Source organism: Gymnodraco acuticeps, unplaced genomic scaffold (genome assembly GCF_902827175.1).
Source record: "Gymnodraco acuticeps unplaced genomic scaffold, fGymAcu1.1, whole genome shotgun sequence".
NCBI classification, from domain to species: Eukaryota; Metazoa; Chordata; class Actinopteri; order Perciformes; family Bathydraconidae; genus Gymnodraco; species Gymnodraco acuticeps.
Window position 1 is genome coordinate 2,501 of NW_022990976.1, and position 20,135 is coordinate 22,635.

General features: G+C 42.5%; 1 protein-coding gene across 1 annotated transcript in view; it reads left to right on the forward strand.

The window, feature by feature from the left end:
- The window catches only part of shank3b (SH3 and multiple ankyrin repeat domains 3b), a gene marked incomplete at its 5' end in the record, with an annotated part of 22,187 nt that extends 2,319 nt beyond the window's left edge, over positions 1–19,868 (forward strand). The window contains 19 exon segments of the mRNA XM_034235547.1: positions 1–11; positions 341–407; positions 560–779; positions 953–1,122; positions 2,515–2,628; positions 2,726–2,801; positions 4,998–5,080; positions 5,277–5,401; positions 6,381–6,516; positions 7,699–7,779; positions 8,000–8,017; positions 8,824–8,954; positions 9,335–9,428; positions 9,537–9,700; positions 9,702–10,155; positions 10,472–10,750; positions 11,519–12,788; positions 13,380–13,406; positions 13,889–19,868. The exon segment at positions 1–11 is cut by the window's left edge and continues 67 nt beyond it. Coding sequence (XP_034091438.1) covers positions 1–11; positions 341–407; positions 560–779; positions 953–1,122; positions 2,515–2,628; positions 2,726–2,801; positions 4,998–5,080; positions 5,277–5,401; positions 6,381–6,516; positions 7,699–7,779; positions 8,000–8,017; positions 8,824–8,954; positions 9,335–9,428; positions 9,537–9,700; positions 9,702–10,155; positions 10,472–10,750; positions 11,519–12,788; positions 13,380–13,406; positions 13,889–14,483 — 4,115 coding nt within the window.
- Positions 19,869–20,135: the final 267 nt, after the last annotated feature.

Genomic DNA, 20,135 nt, shown 5'->3' on the forward strand with positions numbered 1-20,135 from the left:
CTGCCTTTCAGGTAAAATAAACACAAACTTACATTTCATATTTATTTTTGAATTATTGCTATTTTTATACATATATATATATATATATCTTAATATGTATTTGCAGACACCTCCAAGGCCATTTTTCATATTGAATTCTCAACTTTTTATTTATTCATTCATGTATTTTTTTATACTATTACATTTTGTACTTTGGGAATTTTGGGAATTCTTTTTTTTTTAATATATATATTTTTAAAATGTTATTCTTTTTTAAAAAATGAATTAATAATCCGTCCTTTTTTCAGTTGTATTGCTATTTATAGAATTTTAAAATAACAAATGCATTTCTATTTTGCAGGTGGCGATAATTGCCGGGAACTTCGATCTAGCTGAAATTATAAAAATCCATAAAACCTCCGACGTTGGTGAGTTTGCTGAGAAAATAAAAACGTTTAAATAACTACACTACAGGAGCTGGTAAATGTAACTCTGTGTGTGTGTGTGTGTGTGTGTGTGTGTGTGTGTGTGTGTGTGTGTGTGTGTGTGTGTGTGTGTGTGTGTGTGTGTGTCCAAGCAGTTCCCTTCAGAGAAACTCCCTCCTACACAAAGCGCCGTCGGCCGGGTGTCAGCCGCTCGTCAGCCGGAAACGGCCTCTCGTCTCCTCGCTCTCTGATTCGCTCGGCCAGCGAAAACGTCCTAGAAAGTCCCGCCTCCTCGCCAGGCCCCTCCTTGCAGAGCCTGGAAACACACCACGACACACACACACACTCGCTGCGACGACACTCACGCCGACTCAGGTACACACACACACACACACACACACACACACACACACGCAGTCGGACACGGGTGTGTTTTTTGTTCTTTTTACAAATGTTCCATAATTTATCAACAAATTGAACTAAAAGAAACAGCACAAATAATTGTTTTTTATTTAATAAAATGTTTGCGTCCCTGTCTCTCCCTTCAGTCCGAGCGCCGGGGGCCATGTGGGGGAGAGCAGCCCCCCCTCCTCCCCCCCGCAGATGAGGAAGAGGAGGCTCTACAGTGCCGTCCCCGGACGCACCTTCATCGCCACGAGGAGTCACGTCCCCCAGGGGCCCGGAGAGATCCAGCTGCACCGCGGGGAGAGGGTCAAAGGTCAGACTCACTCTAGAGCCTATAGGATTCAGGCCACTGTGTATATAAATCAAAGGTCACCTATCATGCTATTTGTAGGCAATATCATAGGTGTCAGATATATAAAAAATTATAAAAAACATGTCTATGAAGTGTTTTGCTCAAAGTACCAAACAGATCATTCTAGCCATTACAAATCAATATATGATTGGTTGATCAAACCGTCAGTCCAAACGTACGCTCTCATGTGTGGCGCAGTGCGCTGTGCAATGATCATCAGATCAAGGGGTGAAACCCGCCGCTGCTGAGTCTGTAAAGCCGTTGTGTCCTTGGGCAAGACACTTCACCTGAACTTGCTCCTGTGGGTATTGTCCACAGTGACCATTGCATGATATGTGTAATGTGTATTTGTAAAGCGCTTTGAGCATCTGGAAAAGCGCTATAATAAATGTAAGGAATTATTATTATTATTATTATTCAGTGCAACGGCCAGGGCCTTCGATCAAGGATGTGGAATACCTTGGTGAAGGAGATTCTACCCAGAGACCCAGAACAAGATCTGATTGGTTGCTTTCTTTTCTAACACAACACCACTGAAACGCGTAGAGCATGGTCCGAGAAGGACAAACAAATCAACGTAACACTGTGATATTACAGATCAACAACACAGATACCATTCTCATTTATTCATTTCATATACATTTTATTTATATAATTAAATCCATCTGTTGTTTGTTTTATCTGAGTGTTCCAGGGTGTTCTCTGAATACCTTGAAGGCCCTGACGGTTCGCCTCTGCTTTTTAGCGATCAATATTCAGGGGAAATTGGAAAGCATTGTAACTTTCAGAGTGATGCATTTGCCAGGAGAAATTCACAAATGAAGGATGCGATTAAAAGTGTATATCCTATCACAGTAGATTCCATTCAGGCAACTGTGTAGAAAAGTCGAATAAATGATGGACTTCTTTCCCAATTTATTTTTGTTATTATTTGTCTTTTATTTTACTTCTTATATATATTTGTTTTAAGTGTTCAATATTCAGGGGAAATTATAAAGAAAGGAAAATATTCATGATTTTTCTCATAAATATTCAATTTTGAGTAAAAACTCTAGTTCTCCTGATTTTTCTCTCAAATGGATGATTTGTGTAACCCTAACCCTAACCCTAAAAATGCATAAAAACACAATTAAAACAACACACTTCAAATATATAAAACACACCCTTTTAATCCCAGACAATATCCCAAATTCTTCTCAGAAATTCTATTATTTAAATCCTGCCTGTGTGTGTGTGTGTGTGTGTGTGTGTGTGTGTGTGTGTGTGTGTGTGTGTGTGTGTGTGTGTGTGTGTGTGTGTGTGTGTGTGTGTGTGTGTGTGTGTGTGTGTGTGTGTGTGTGTGTGTGTGTGTAGTCCTGTCTATCGGAGAGGGAGGATTCTGGGAAGGGAGTGTTAAAGGACGGACCGGCTGGTTTCCTGCTGACTGTGTGGAGGAAGTCCAGATGAGGCAATATGACTCGCGACTGGGTAAACAATATCTAATAAACAATCAAAATATATGTTTATTAGTTACGCTTTATATTATATTATATTTATATCCTGTAATGTATGATATATGTTTCAGAGACGAGGGAGGATCGCACCAAGAGGCTTTTCAGACATTACACTGTGGGATCCTATGATAACTACACCTCCTACAGGTAATACACCGTCACTACACCTCCTACAGGTATTAATACACCTCCTAAAGGTAATAGACCATCACTACACCTCCTACAGGTATTAATACACCTCCTACAGGTAATACACCGTCACTACACCTCCTACAGGTATTAATACACCTCCTACAGGTAATAGACCGTCACTACACCTCCTACAGGTATTAATACACCTCCTACAGGTAATACACCGTCACTACACCTCCTACAGGTATTAATACACCTCCTAAAGGTAATAGACCGTCACTACACCTCCTACAGGTATTAATACACCTCCTACAGGTAATAGAGTGTCACTACACCTCCTACAGGTAATACACCGTCACTACACCTCCTACAGGTATTAATACACCTCCTAAAGGTAATAGACCGTCACTACACCTCCTACAGGTATTAATACACCTCCTACAGGTAATAGAGTGTCACTACACCTCCTACAGGTATTACACCGTCACTACACCTCCTACAGGTATTAATACACCTCCTAAAGGTAATAGACCGTCACTACACCTCCTACAGGTATTACACCGTCACTACACCTCCTACAGGTATTAATACACCTCCTACAGGTAATACACCATCACTACACATCCTACAGGTATTAATACACCTCCTACAGGTAATACACCGTCACTACACCTCCTACAGGTATTAATACACCTCCTACAGGTAATAGACCGTCACTACACCTCCTACAGGTATTAATACACCTCCTAAAGGTAATAGACCGTCACTACACCTCCTACAGGTATTACACCGTCACTACACCTCCTACAGGTATTAATACACCTCCTAAAGGTAATAGACCGTCACTACACCTCCTACAGGTATTACACCGTCACTACACCTCCTACAGGTATTAATACACCTCCTACAGGTAATACACCGTCACTACACCTCCTACAGGTATTACACCGTCACTACACCTCCTACAGGTATTAATACACCTCCTACAGGTAATAGACTGTCACTACACCTCCTACAGGTATTACACCGTCACTACACCTCCTACAGGTATTAATACACCTCCTACAGGTAATACACCGTCACTACACCTCCTACAGGTATTACACCGTCACTACACCTCCTACAGGTATTAATACACCTCCTACAGGTAATACACCTTCACTACACCTCCTACAGGTATTAATACACCTCCTACAGGTAATACACCGTCACTACACCTCCTACAGGTATTAATACACCTCCTACAGGTAATACACCGTCACTACACCTCCTACAGGTAATACACCGTCACTACACCTCCTACAGGTATTAATACACCTCCTGCAGGTAATAGAGTGTCATTACACCTCCTACAGGTATTAATACACCTCCTACAGGTAATACACCATCATTACACCTCCTACAGGTATTAATACACCTCCTACAGGTAATAGAGTGTCACTACACCTCCTACAGGTAATACACCATCATTACACCTCCTATAGGTATTAATACACCTCCTACAGGTAATACACCATCACTACACCTCCTACAGGTATTAATACACCTCCTACAGGTAATACACCATCATTACACCTCCTACAGGTATTAATACACCTCCTACAGGTAATAGAGTGTCACTACACCTCCTACAGGTAATACACCATCATTACACCTCCTACAGGTATTAATACACCTCCTACAGGTAATACACCATCACTACACCTCCTAGTGCATTTATTCAATTAAATGTCACAAAAAACTGCAAAACACATGCTTAGAATATCTGCAGAGAAGCTGTGTAAAATGTCACGATTAGTAATTATATAATATGTAATTATTATTTGTACACATTTCTCGATTTATATTAGGATTTTTGCCACGTATGCACTTCCTTGAACTGATCAAACTGCCCCAACAAATATTATATATATTTATATATATATATAAATATATATATATATATATTGTGATACATTTTCTAATTTAAACCCCAGAAATCCTACATTTACATAAATAATATATATATTATTTCTTTATTAACGTTTGCATATTTTTAAATTATATTAATAATGTTTTTGATTTATATAAGTTGATTTTATGGTGACTCTGAGACATGTATCCAGGGCAGTTAAATTACAGCAATGATGATTAACATGTGCTCTTCCTGTTAGCTACTAATAATTGAAGAAAGAAAACAAAATATTTAGTTTTAAATCTTGTGTTTTTTAGTGACTACGTGATCGAGGAGAAGACGGCGGTGTTGCAGAAGAGAGAGATCGAGGGATTCGGATTCGTCCTCCGAGGAGCGAAAGGTGGGAAGGAAAGGAGGGGGACGAAGGAAAGGAGGGGGAGGAAGAAGATAAGAGATGAAGGAGGGAGAGAGAGGGGGTGTTTAAATCTTCAGAGCCCTAAAACCCCTCGTTGTGTCATTTCTTAATAAACTACATATCCACATTTTTATTCAATTTAATTTCTAATATAAACATGTTTTCTGCCTCTTTTTTGAAGCGGAGACGCCCATCGAGGAGTTTGCTCCGACCCCGGCGTTCCCGGCGCTCCAGTACCTGGAGTCGGTGGATCAGGGGGGCGTCGCCTGGAGGGCGGGGCTTAGAACCGGAGACTTCCTCATAGAGGTAACAAGAATCATTAGATCTCTCAAACAGATATGGTGTGTTTTAGTGGCGTTGTAGCCTACATTTAAATGAATGATGAGGCAGGGCGATGGGTCAAATTGCGTGAAAAAAGTTCTTAAAAAACATGGATATTAAAGTTAAAGTACATTTAAGAGGAATACATTAGAATAGGTTATTAAACAAAGCAGTAAAAGCATTAACATTCTTTGAGATTAAAGTTTTAAATCTGAAGTTATGTTAAAAACTTCACAAAATTACCATGAAAGATGTGAAATATTGGTGAACTACTCTCTGGGTTTTAAATAGTATTTTACATTTACCTTGTGACCTGAAATGTTCTTAAAAACCTGGAAAAGTCATGGAAATGCTAATTCCAGAACCTGGAAAAGTCATGGAAATGCTAATTCCAGGCCCTAGAAAAGTTATGGAAAACAATATTTTTCCAAAAGTTTTGGAAAAGTCATGGAAATGTAACTAAAGTTGCATCAAATATAATTTATATTTGATCTAATCGCCGAAATAGTAATACTATAATGATAATAACTACTGTATCGTATAGTAATGAAACATAAAATGGCATTTAACTGACGAGGTATTTTGCTGGTGAGAGATTTGAGTTGCGTTAGCGTGAAGCTAGTAAGCCTACTTGATTTGTTAGATAGGCACAACATGTTTCATGTGCAGACCTTATTTTCCTGTTCCATGTTAAAATAAACCATTTTCAGTGGAACCTGAGAAAGAGTCAGTGTTTTGGTCATGGAAAATTAGGTAAAGGTCCTGGAGAAGTCATGGAAAATTAGGTAAAGGTCCTGGAGAAGTCATGGAAAAGTCATTGGTGAAAAAGTGTATGAACCCTGTTCACAAAATTACCATGAAATATTGGTGAACTACTCTCTGGGTTTTAAATAGTATTTTACATTTACCTTGTGTCCTGAAATGTACTGTCTTAATCTATGTTAATTGACTCTGTCTGCTTCAGGTTAACAGCGCTGACGTGGTGAAGGTGGGTCACCGTCAGGTCGTCTCTCTGATCCGACAGGGAGGAAGTCGTCTGCTGATGAAGGTCGTCTCTGTTTCCAGGAAGTCAGAATCATCCAACATCGTCAGGAAGAAAGGTACAGGTTTTATTTAAAGAGCCCCTATTCTGTACACAGTGTACGGGGGCGGGACATCTCTAAGCGGTTGTCCAACCACCACAGAGCCGGCCAGCTAACCAATCAGAGCAGACTGGGCTCTGGTTTCAGACAGAGGGTGAAAATAGGTGCTGCAGCACAGGCAGTATGAGAAAAATAAAGAGCTTTTTGAACATTAAAGCATGGAGACATGAAGAGACACTACATACTGATATACACCTGAACATCAGCAGGAGAGGACTCTTTAAAGTAGAGACACTACATACTGATATACACCTGAACATCAGCAGGAGAGGACTCTTTAAAGTAGAGACACTACATACTGATATACACCTGAACATCAGCAGGAGAGGACTCTTTAAAGTAGAGACACTACATACTGATATACACCTGAACATCAGCAGGAGAGGACTCTTTAAAGTAGAGACACTACATACTGATATACACCTGAACATCAGCAGGAGAGGACTCTTTAAAGTAGAGACACTACATACTGATATACACCTGAACATCAGCAGGAGAGGACTCTTTAAAGTAGAGACACTACATACTGATATACACCTGAACATCAGCAGGAGAGGACTCTTTAAAGTAGAGACACTACATACTGATATACAGCTGAACATCAGCAGGAGAGGACTCTTTAAAGTAGAGACACTACATACTGATATACACCTGAACATCAGCAGGAGAGGACTCTTTAAAGTAGAGACACTACATACTGATACACACCTGAACATCAGCAGGAGAGGACTCTTTAAAGTAGAGACACTACATACTGATATACACCTGAACATCAGCAGGAGAGGACTCTTTAAAGTAGAGACACTACATACTGATATACACCTGAACATCAGCAGGAGAGGACTCTTTAAGTAGAGACACTACATACTGATATACAGCTGAACATCAGCAGGAGAGGACTCTTTAAAGTAGAGACACTACATACTGATATACACCTGAACATCAGCAGGAGAGGACTCTTTAAAGTAGAGACACTACATACTGATACACACCTGAACATCAGCAGGAGAGGACTCTTTAAATAGCTGAGGGCATCTATAATACATATATTTTAACCTTAACATCCCTTAATCTTAATCAAGTTGTCCTACAATTGGAAGTGTTTTCTGTTTAATAACTAACTGTGGTTTTGTCTTGTAGCTCCGCCCCCTCCAAAACGAGCCCCAAGCACCTCACTGACTCTGAGATCCAAGTCCATGACCGCTGACCTGGAGGACATAGGTAAAACACACACACACACACACACACACACACACACACACACACACACACACACACACACACACACACACACACACACACACACACACACACACACACACACACACACACACACACACACACACACACACACACACACACACACACACACACACACACACACACACACACACACAGTGCAGAGTTTAGTCAAACCTAAAGACCTCTGTTCTGTCTGCAGCCAGGAGGAGACGCTTCGGTGAGTCACATGTGATCGGATGTTGTTGTTGTTGTTGTTGTTTTCGTGACGTGACAATGTCATGGTGTCTCAGTGTTGTAAAAACCAGGGCCGTAGTATAAAGGGAAGTAAGGCTGTTACAAGTAAAAGTCATGAATTGTAAAGTCAGTATATTAAAAAGTTACGAACCTAAGATGTCCTAACTAACAGGTAAAGTTCAAATTGTAGGTAAAAAGGTTTACGACAATATCCATTCAATGTAGTAGAAACAAAAATAAAGAAATAAACACAGTGAGGATAACCCACTAATCGCACCAGGAGCGTCTGCGCTGCGGCTGCGCCGCGCTGCGACCTCCTCCTGCGTCCTAACCCACCAGGCGCGTTTCAAAACGTTGCGGAAGCGGAGCATCTTGTGTGCAGCCTCGCAGTTGTTGGATGAACATTCCACTTCCTGCCTGCGCTGCGCCGCGCTGCGCCGCGTCAAAAATAGGATTCATCCTATATTTTAGAAATTCCTTGCGGCGTGGAGCTTCTGGGACGCTTCGAGCCGCGGCGCAGCGTGTCTGGTGGAATAGCACCCATTGACTAGAGTGGCCGTGATCGCTAAAAACGCCGCAGCCGCAGCGCAGACGCTCCTGGTGGGATTAGGGGGTTAGAGTAAAAAAACAAAACAAAGTAAAGGTAAAAGCATTTAAATAAATGTTTTATTTACCAGATTTAAACTACGTATTTCTCCGGCTCTGGTGTTGTTGTGGTCGTCAAGTCGTGAATCTGTGTTACTTTATTTTTGTTTTTTTTGTTTATCTTATTTTTTGTCCCGCCTGCAGACAAACTGGATGAGATGTTGGCCGGAGGTCAACAGGAAGTGGTTCTTAGGGCCCGACCAGCAGATGACTTTAGAGTGGCGACGGTGAAACAGAGACCGACCAGCCGGCGAATCACACAGGCCGAGATTAACGTAAGACTGCCAGAAATATAAAATACATCTTTTACAACATTTTTGCAGAGTACCTCAGGGCCATAACCTAGGTCCTCTTCTATTTGGAGAAGTGCCTCAAGCCCAAGTTACTGTTGTCTTTAATCAAGTTGCATTTTCAAAAGTCTCTATTTCAGGAGTTATGGGTTTTAAAATGGGAAATATGTTGGTGTATTCTAAGATTCAAAGTTTTATAGTCATATGCACAAAGCTACAGTGTAGAAATGACAATGAAATTCTTCTGACCTGAGCTCCTCCACAATCCAACATATATAATAAAATACAAAAAGTCTACATACATGTAAATATAATATGATATGTATGTAGCATAAATATTGTGTTTTTTGTGTTTGTTTCTTTAGTCGTTGTTTGAGCGTCAGGGTCTTGTTCCCCCCTCGGCTCCAGAGAAAAGCACCATGGCTTTACCTCGAGGGATGTCCAGAACCAAGAGCTTTGGTAAGAAAACAAACACAATATTTACATTTGTTACTTAAGGAAAAAGTACCTTCCGTAGATCCTTGTGTATCTAGTACCTTTATTTTAACGTCTTGATTTTTCCGTCAGGCACACCTGACGACGACCGGATCTCGGCTCTGATCAATGAAAGTCGTTTTCCTCGGAGCTCCTCGCTGACGGACGGCTTCATCCCTCCCCCTCCTCAGATGGCTCCGCCTCCTCCACCCTCCGCCTCCTCCTCCACCTCCTCGCTCTTCCTCCTGGACTCCGGCCCCCCCCCCATCGTTCCTCCCCCCTTCTCCCCCGGCTAGAGGGGAGGGGCTAACGCGCTCCAGCTTCAAGCCAGGGGCGGAGCCTAGGCTGGTGGAGCTCTGTGATTCGCCGACGAGGAGCCACGCCCACGCTGAGCGCCAGAGGAAGGCTAGGTCGATGATCATCCTTCAGGACACGCCTCCGCCACCGCCACTTCAGCCGGACGCACACTCTGGCAGCACACACGCTCTGCACACTGCCACACACACCGCCACACACACACTTCACACGGCAACACACACATCTACGCTGTCGCTGCACAGCACAAGCCCCGCCCTCGGTCACTCGCCGCTGTCACGCCGCCGCGGAAGAGCAATAGAAAATCCGTACGCTAACGTTGGACAGCAGGCGCCGCCGTCCAAGCCGCAGAGGAGGAAGTCACCTTTGTTGAAACAACTTCCTGTAGAGGAGCAAGGTCAGGATCGTTTACACATGTTTTCTGTTTTGCTGTGTACAATTTCCTGATGCATGATGGGACGACAATGCTCTGATGAAAATTGTAGCACACAGTTAAATATGTCGAGTTGAAAATGGTGGATCAAAACAAACCAGCCAATCAAATGTATTCTTGTTTGCTCAAATTTACATGAAAGTTGTTTCTATTCATGTGCATGCAAAACACATTTGAGTCTGCTGAAAATGTCCTGATTGGGATTTACACAAATATAAAGCATTAAACTTCTAATCTTCAATCCAATCGGTGTAACTATTTGCTATTTTTCTTCTTCTAGGAATAAAAGACCAGGACCTATTGAAACCGGACGGACCCAGCAGCCCCAGTCGGGCGGAGATGTACCAGCAGCAGGTTCTCTCAGAGCGAGCCCGGGTTCAGGGTCGGAGGTCGTCTCTCTTCCTGTCTGTCGAAGGATCTGGGTCAGAGAATCAGGTGACACTCCTAACTCTGAGCCATTCGATGGACGATCTTGGCGAGCTTCCTCCTCCAGCTCCGGTCCTTTCACCATCACCGACGCCTCACACCTTCCTCCACCCACTGACCGGGAAACCACTAGGTCAGTCTTGCCTTACCATAAACTTAACCATAAGTGATAACCGAATGATAAATAGGTGCCAGGGTACCAGGGAAGTCAACTGGCCTCGAGGTACTGCATTCGGTAAAAGAGGACCAAGAAGAAAGTCTTGGGACAGATCCTTAAGGTACCTCAAGAATGTAAAAAGTACTAAGCACATACCCTTGAGGTACTTCACAAAACAATACAGGATCTAGGACAGAGCCTTGAGGTATTCAGCAATATGATGAATGCATGAGTACCTCCATTAAAGATAAAAGGAACTACAACAGGACCTTCGACAGTGACTTGAGGTACAAAACAAAATTGAAAAACAAAATTGAAAGGGTAGCAAGGAAAGAGCCTTAAGATACTACGCAAAACTTGAAAGAAACTAGTTAAGAGCCCTGAGGTACTCCAAAGAACAGAACCTAGGACAGAGCCTTGATGTGATGAATGCATGAGTACCTCTATTAAAGAGATAAGGAACTAGTACAGGACCTATGACAGTGACTTGAGGTACAACACGAAAAAGAAAAACCCATATGACAGGATCTCTAGGCACTTCCAAAAAAGAGAGGAGGACCTAGAGCGGAGCAACAACATTGAAAGGGTAGCAAGGAAAGAGGCTTACGATACTACGCAAAACTTGAAAGGAACTAGAGAAGAGCCCTGAGGTACTCTAAAGAACAGAACCTAGAACAGAGCCTTAAGGTATATATAATAACGCATTAAAACCGATCCATACTAAATCATTTCTTGTCTCTTCAGACCCCTCGTCTCCACTCGCCCTGGCCCTTGCTGCACGAGAACGAGCGCTCACCGCCCGAACCCCGAGTCCAGAGCCTCGACATAAACACGGATCTGCCTCACCTATCCCCACCCCTGCTGCCAGTCCAGACGGACGACACAAGCGCACCCCTATCCCCACCCCGCAGGGAAGCCCAGAGCCTCGATCCAAGCGCATCCCCCCTCAGACGAGCCCAGAGCAGCGAACGAAGCGTACCACCCCTCAAACCAGTCCGGAACTGAGGCACAAACGCATAACGCCGCCTTTGTTCCCCGACGGACCGGTGGAGCGTCCGGAAACCGAGGGAGGAGTTACATCGCCTGCCGCTCCATCGCCCGAGCGTTGGAGACCGACCCCTTTGCCACCGCTGGCCAATGAGAGTCACGCCGCTCTGATTGACAGGCGCAGGAGCCTAACAGTGGGCAGCTCCGAGGAGGAGGGTGGGGCTTATACGGTAACACTCCCGCCGGCGTTATTGTCGTCAAGCGATGAGGAAACCAGGGAGGAGCTTCGCAGAATTGGCCTGGTTACTCCCCCCGCTGCCTTCGCCAGCCCTCCCCCTCTTCCTCCCCCATCCTCCCTCACCCTGTTGACTCGACGAGGCGGGGAGGGAGGAGATCCTGACTCTCTAGGTAGACGAGGTGATGAGGATGAAAGTGACGAACGCCTACATGACAGCTCTTCCCCCAGCTCCCTCCCTCCCTCCATCACCTTGGCCTCCCCTCCTGATCCATCCTCCCCCTCCTCCCCTACAGCTACTCACCCATCCCCTTCCTCCCCCACCACCTCCCCATCTGTTTTGAAACCACGCCTTCGTTCACCGTTAGGTCGCGGTCGCTCCACGCTCCGTGATCCTCTTCTGAAGCAATCATCGGACAGTGAGCTCCTCCCGTCAGCTGCCTTTTCCTCCTCCCCTTCCTCCCCTCTCTGTTCCTCACCCACTGGTGGAGGTGGACGTCAGCCTCGTTATCTTTTCCAGAGAAGGTCGAAGCTTTGGGGCGGCGGGGATGACGATCGTCGGGGATTCAGCCCAGATGAAGGTGGCCGTCCAGCGGCATTCGGGGGTCAAGTTGCCGGGTCAGCTGTGGATCTGAGCAACCGGTCGTCTTCGGCTCTGGAGCTGAGCGGCCGGGCCGGGTCCGGACTGGATCTGGTGAATCGGCTACAGCTGCTCAATAAAGACAGTCATTCTCTGGGGGAGGAGCCGAGTCCCTTGGATCCGGGCCGGAGGTCGCCAGTAGGAGGTGCCAGGTACTACAAACTGCCTTTAAAGGTCTCCTATTATGCAAAATGCATTTTTCTATACATAAAGATGTGTCCCCGGTGTCAGAGGACTCACAAAGTGTCAGAAAATAAAACCCTCTCTCTTTTCCTCCGTACCCAAATCTCTAAAAACGGGGGAACAACGGAGCTGATCCAGATTTGCTGCCGATATGACGTAATATCGGAAATGCGGACCCTTTGAGAATCTTTCTAGCTGAGCAGGCATTAGCTCCGTCCCTCTTTTTTCTTTTTTTAAAGCTTTATACCCAGAATCAGCACTTTAGTAACAGAGCTGAAATAGTGAGGCTAGAATGGGTGATCTGTTGGGTATTCTGAGCAAAACACTTCATAGACATGTTTTTTATATATTTGTATATATCTGAGACCTATATTATATGCCTAAAAAGTATAATAGGAGACCTTTAACTATACATACTGCATTACTACGGACCAGTTCAGGTGCGTTCACATCGGATGCATCGCTTTACTCTGTGGTGGCTTTGTGTCCGGTGTGAACGCACCATTAGCAGATACTGTGTTTGCATGTTGTAACAGAATATGTTGTTTATGTTCTTCCAGATGTGTGGACAATGGAGAGAGTAAATCGTAGGTTTTTAACCTCTGGTAAACATTTCCCATTATCGCTAATAGATTCGCTAACAGCTAACTAACATGCACCTTCTTCACAGCCTAACGCCTGAAATGACGGTCCCATTTGGATTTTGAATAACACCTTGAAACTGACAACCTTTTTAACACTAAAACAATGATTGCCCAATTTTAGCCTAGCAAGCCAACAGCATGGTGCCGCCGTTAAAGTCATTTTCTTTCCAATAGCAAATATACAAGCGAAAGGGCAAAGAATAGATATAACCTGTGTTCAAGTCCTCTAATGTAAACTGCAAACATTAGCATGTCTGGCTAACTAGTTTACAGGCAAATGTTCAATAAGTGTGCATGCCACTTTACTACATACTGTTTTTATTTTGTCTCTATCATTAGTGTCTCTTTGCTGTGCTGTAACGATGTCGGACTAATCAAGGAATTCTATATAAATTCTGATTTATACATTGTTCAATGTGTTTCAGGTTGTTCTCCAGTCTCGGTGAGCTCCACACTATTTCCCAGCGAGGATTCGGCTCGGGCTATACAGTCCGACCGGGAAGTCGATACCCCGTGATGCGCCGAAGCCCCTCCCCCTCTCCCTCCCCCTCCGATAGGTCGATAGGAATCACCTCCTCCTCCGCCCCCGGCTCAGAAAGACCCGATTTAAGCTCCGGTCGCGGTCTAACCATCCTGAAGTCGTCCAGTCTCAGCCTCCCCTCCGAACCAAAGGAAGTTCGGTTCGTGATGCGGAGCGCCAGTGCGAGAACACGCTCCAGATCTCCCTCTCCATCCCCCCACGCCTCCCCATGCCCCTCCCCCGTCCTCAGCGGGCCTCTCTTAGCCCTGAGGCCATGGAGACAGCGTCCACTCAACCTGTGGAATAAATACGACGTCGGCGATTGGCTGGAAAGCGTCGGACTCGCTGAACATCGCCAACGCTTCCAGGAGCACGAAATCGAGGGTTCCCATCTCCCGGCGTTAACGAAGGAGGATTACGTGGAGCTGGGCGTCACCAGACTGGGTCACCGGATCAACATCGAGAGGGCTCTCCGAACGCTGCTGGACGGATCCACTTGACCCCTGACCTGCCAACCCTTAGACACCCTGAACTGTGACCTCATTACAGACATTAAACACTAAACGAACGCCATCTCTTTGACTAGAAACATCTTAACAGTGATTGAATCTTTAGACCTTTTTACCAACGTGGAGTTTGTATCTCCGAGTGATCTTGCTGACTCTTTGGCTGATCAGCTCTTTGATCAATACACACAGAGTGGTAGCACCAAGGTCAGTGTCCAGTGTCTAGCTTTAGTGGTACTTATTGAAGTAATTCATTCACCCAGAAACCATGTGTTTATCAATTACTCATCTCAATTACCTTGAATTCTTGAAAAAGGTAGTTTTTGTCGGAAGCCTCCATGGTGAACGATGAATTTAAAATTAGAGACAAGTCTTGTTTAATTGAAGGCTCTTTAACAAGTGGTGCAATAAAAGTCTTGTTTATCAACCCTACTTTCTAAACATAGGACTTTTCTTTAAAAACATACTATTGAAAACCCTTTGGAAAAGTTGCACGCCTGCAAAAGTGTGTTGCGATTATGAAAGTTGTACCGAAAAATATGAAAGTCAGATGATGATCACTGTCCAAGTTACAACTGCATCGATAAGTCGATCGAGGGAAAAAATATTGCCTCTAACTATTTCAGCGGCCAGTATTTAGCTTTAGTTATTTATTGAAGTACTTAACCAAGAAAATTACCGTTCTTTAATCTTTCACCTCAATGAATTTGAATTCTTAAAGAAAACTATGTTTTTCTGGTATGGTGAATAGTAATTCCAAAATCAAAGAAAAGTCTTGATGAATGTAAGTGAGTAGGGGCCAAACATATCGGTTTAACAACCTCTCACCAACTTGCACACAATTCGTGCAATATAACAGATGTCTGATTTATCCAGGTGCTTGCTCACTATTTCCAAATAAAAGGGCTTTTATCTAAAAACACTTTGGACTTTCAGAAAAGTTAATTTATTTGGTTTTGGCCTGAAAAAGACTTGGACTTTGAGTCTTGATAACTGGAAAAGTTCTGAAGCCAGCTCACAACATCCACATCCGTGTTCTGTAGCATACCGTTAGCATACATAACGTTAGCATACTAAGCTAATCACTGGACACAGACCTCTATTGTTGTTATCTAGAGGTGAAAGACATGGATCAAAGAGCTGATCCGACAAACTGTAAACAAATATAATGACGGGTTATTTTCCTCGTGCCATTCTGCTTCCCCGGGCGACTTTATCTGGACGATTAGCGAGTCTCTACATCAAAAACCACGGGAGATATGTTGAGGATATATCCTTTCTCGTGACTTATTTTCTTCTGTTTTTTAAATATCACCCATGACGAATTTGTGTTTATTTAGTTTTTCATATCTTAACGCTGATCATTTAGAATTTATGAATAACAAGTAATAATAATGTGGTGGTGATGACTTTACAGAGTTTATAATAGTTTGGAAAAATGAATTTTTGAGTTTCTTATGATTTGACAATGAGTTGAATTTCTGAGGTCGTTGAATTTGAATTTTCGGCGGCGTTCTGAAACTCATGATGATTTGTCAATGAGTGTGACTTTGTGCTGATGATGTGCTGTGTGTTTCAGGGAGAGCTGCAGCAGAGCTCCAACTGGTTTCTAACCTGCTTTACCGAGGGCTTACTGTACATGGTGCTATCTGTTTAAAGCCATCTGTACAGAACAATACCTTCCTCCTTCCCCTCCTATCCCTTCCTTACACTCACACACCAAACTCTTAACGCTATTAATCCTAAATGAATCAATCAAGTGCGGCTAAATCACCAGGAACAGGCCATACATGGAGTTTCCTCCCTGCCATATTGGGGATTTTGTCCCTGCCATACGTGGAGTTTCCTCCAGACCATATAAGGAGTTTATAATAGACGTCTTAAATGGAGTTGCCCAATTTTAATATGCGCCTGATATTATCCAACAAACTGGTCTCCTACAAAAAAAACTGCATTCTCAATTACGTTAATTCGCTTTATGGGAATTTGTAGCCAATTAGTTTGGGTCAAAAAGACCTCATCATGATAATATCACCCTATTACAGTTTTTAACCAAATATTGCTTGGATTTAACCATTTTTTTGTTGGCGGGTAACCAATTAGTCAACAAGCTAATACTACATCATCACTAAATAGTTTTGCCTTGCAATCTTGAAATGTGATTTTCCGTTTTTACCCATTTTGCACACAATCCAGTGTTGTATTACCCAGATATTGGTATGTAAAGTACTTCCCAAAAATTCATCAAATGAATCGGATATATCGCCCAGCCTTATAAAAAAAAGCATTTCATTAGAAATGAATTAAAAAGCTAATGCTAGCCTTTTAGCATTGTTAGCTGACACCTTTTATACTTAAAATAAAGTTAATTTAACACCATTTCTCTAAATTTTAAATGTAGTTTCTACATCTGTACCATAAAGAATATAAATTACAAGTGAATTAAATATCTGAAGTCACTAAAAGGTGTATTTCTTTAACTTTTTCTACTTTAATTAGGAATCTGAGTTAATTATGACTTTAACGGAGACACCTACGATACAACAACTCCATTATTCCAAATATCTTCACACAGTAATTTAACGACACAATCTCACTGACATGTTCCTCTTGAATCCCCCCTTTCTAAAGCACAATCAACTTGCCAGTGCCTGTTTCCACAAAACAACGAATATAACCGCGTTTATATATCGCTTTTTACTCCCAGCCGAAGTACCTGAACTCGAGCCGAACCACAATCATGAATCCCAAAGTTGTAAAAGTTCACGGTGCCATTTTCCTGAGAGAGTTATAGATTGTATAGTCTTTGTACAGCACAATACAGTAGACTTTATAGTCTGTATAATATATATTATCCTCGAATAATGTAGCTATAGTGTAATATATAAAGTATAGTAAGATGATGAAATGTATACTGGAATATTTTGGTAGACTGAAAGTCTAAAAAGGCTTTTGTGATATTCAGCCTTTTGTAAACAGCCACACATCAGCTGTTTATCTTCAGTTTACTTTATTAATAAGTCTAAATCCACTTGTATGAGTTTATAAATGTTATCTATATTAACTTTATCATGCTATCCATTTATTGAAGATCCAAATAATTACGGAGATGGGGGAGGGGAGGGAAAATAGACAAAATCTCTGAATTTGCCAGATTAAAATGTTATATTTACGAGTACATTTAATATTTTCTGGTGTTATAAATCAAAATTGTGTGGGATGAAAATAAGGGATTAGTTAAAGGGGATAGACGTTACAAAATCCTGATTATTTTTTCCATTTTTAAGGAGAATTTACAATTTTTTTCCTGCAAATGTATAATTTTATAATCTCAGATTTGATCCGATAATTTTTCTCCTAATTTTACCATTTTATTCTGGGTATTTAAGAGTGAGGTTTTTTTTAAACTACCAAATAATGTGTATTTTTGTGGGAGGGGTTTTGTTTTCTAAGTTTCCCAATTAACACAAGCACCCTTGAATTAATTGACACAGCTGATGTTGAATTTCGAGGTAAACTTAAGACTGACTAGTTCGTACAAAGTGCTTCTCGTCCACTTTAGGAAAAATGCGTCAAATTGTACGTAGAAGTTTTACCATGCCATTGTTCCAAAAGTCCAAATGTTTTACTGTGATATTCTGACCCTTAACCTAAAGAATATAAACTTTAATGCGTAATTACAACCAAGTTATCAGTAATGACCAATTAGGGCTGGTTAGGGTTAGGGCTTTTGCAAAATAAGGAATCAGAAATTGTGAAATTCGATGTTCTAAATAATGACTCCTGTGTTTGCGTTCATCGCAGGGAAACTGAGTATTTTGAGCAATGGCCATTTTGGGAACAATGGTTTTTGGTGAGGTTTACGGGCTACTGGACAACTTTCAGATCATTTGGGATTTGAAATAATGGGGTTTTAGGAACAATTGTCGAAGTTCAAAGACTGCGAATTTGCTCACTTCTGTTAACTCGGCCAAATGCTGCTAAGGGAGGCAAACGTTTCAGATTGTTGGTTTGGAAACGTTCTGAAATTGTCCTGATCTTTAGCTGACGTTAGCTTACCAATAAAAACCACCACAACATGTTTCTAAATCCTCTTGAGAAGAGCTCGTGTGTTGCTGTTTACACTGAGTGAATATCACATTGACACCCATTCTGTACGTGTAGTATATATTATAAAGGACTATAGTCTACTGTACAAGTTTTCCACAGAATGAGACGTGGGCTGTCGCTTTCTCTGCATTGTAACGATGATAATCAGTGATGGGGAGGTCATGTGACCTCTTAACCTCTGACCTCAGGTCCCCGTACACTAAGACAAACATGAGGTCATTCATTTGTTGTCGGATTTCTCAGCCAATCAGAAGCCAGCAAACCTAAAATATCTCTTGCGGGTGTTCTTCCACTGGGAAAGTAGTCCCTATTTTATTTTAAAATTCTGCTTTTAAAATCAAATCAGGTGGTTCTTCTAAGATGTAAACATGGATTACTTATCAGGGAGAACTGTCTTCAGCTAAATGTGTGTTAGCTAATGCTAGCACCATTCCCAAAGGAGAGAGTTATGTGGCTAATTAGCAGTGATGCGAAGTACCCAGAGTGTGTTTAATTAACTCCACCAAGGCCGTTTCAGTTATTTCCAATCAGTGTTTCAGAATCAGATCCGCCGCTAAATGTATCTTTATATCTATGGGCCCCACGGATGGAGAAACCAGGAAAGATTCAGGGAAGATTGAAGAAAGATCTAGGGGATATGAAGGAAAGATAAATGGAAGATCCAGGATAGATCTGGGGAAGCTGCTAAAACAGACCGTTAGAAATACATTTTAGGGTATTTGGGGTATTTTGATAATGTAGTTACATACAGGGACACAACGACATGCTGACTGCAGTGGGACTTGAACTTGCTACCCCCTGATTCGAAGTCCAGCACTCTATCTACTGAGCCACAGCTGCCCCACTTCTCACGATGAAGTTCTACTACTTTTACTTACAATCAAAAGACTACTTCCATCGCTGCTAAATAGAAAGCATTTATAGCAGTAAATATCAGAGCAAATGCTGCTGATTGGCTGAGAATCCTGTCTTTTCTAACCTACATGTGACACCTTCCTCCTCCTAATGACACTCACCTGGTTATTATGGTTTATTGTTACCTTCCTCCTCTTCCTCTTCCTCTTCCTCATCCTCATCCTCTCTAGCTTCCTCTTTTTACAGGATGTTTGTAGTTTCTTCTGGAGTGAGTGGCGTGTGTGTACTTGTAGTTTTATTTTCTTCCCTTTTCTAAAAACTGAAGAGCACACACATGACAACCGATGAGCTCTGCAAAACGCAACAGATTGTAATCTTTATAATAAACGGTCATTTATTACAAAGTTAAAACACCCTGAGGACTTCCTGTGTGGTTCTTTCACAATAAGAGCGCTCACCTCTGACCTTGGGTGTTTCTCAATGTCGAGGAAACCGGCTCCAGAGCCACTATTTCAAGCATATTACGTCATCGAGTCCCGCCGAAGGACTGTTCCAATGTCCAGGATGCTTGGAATTCCACCGAGGCCGGCGTACTTCGTTGCGGGAAATGTCGAGGCTGCACATGTGTCCTCCGCGGTCTTAAAATCCCCACAATGCTTTGCGCACGGACCAATTTCCAAA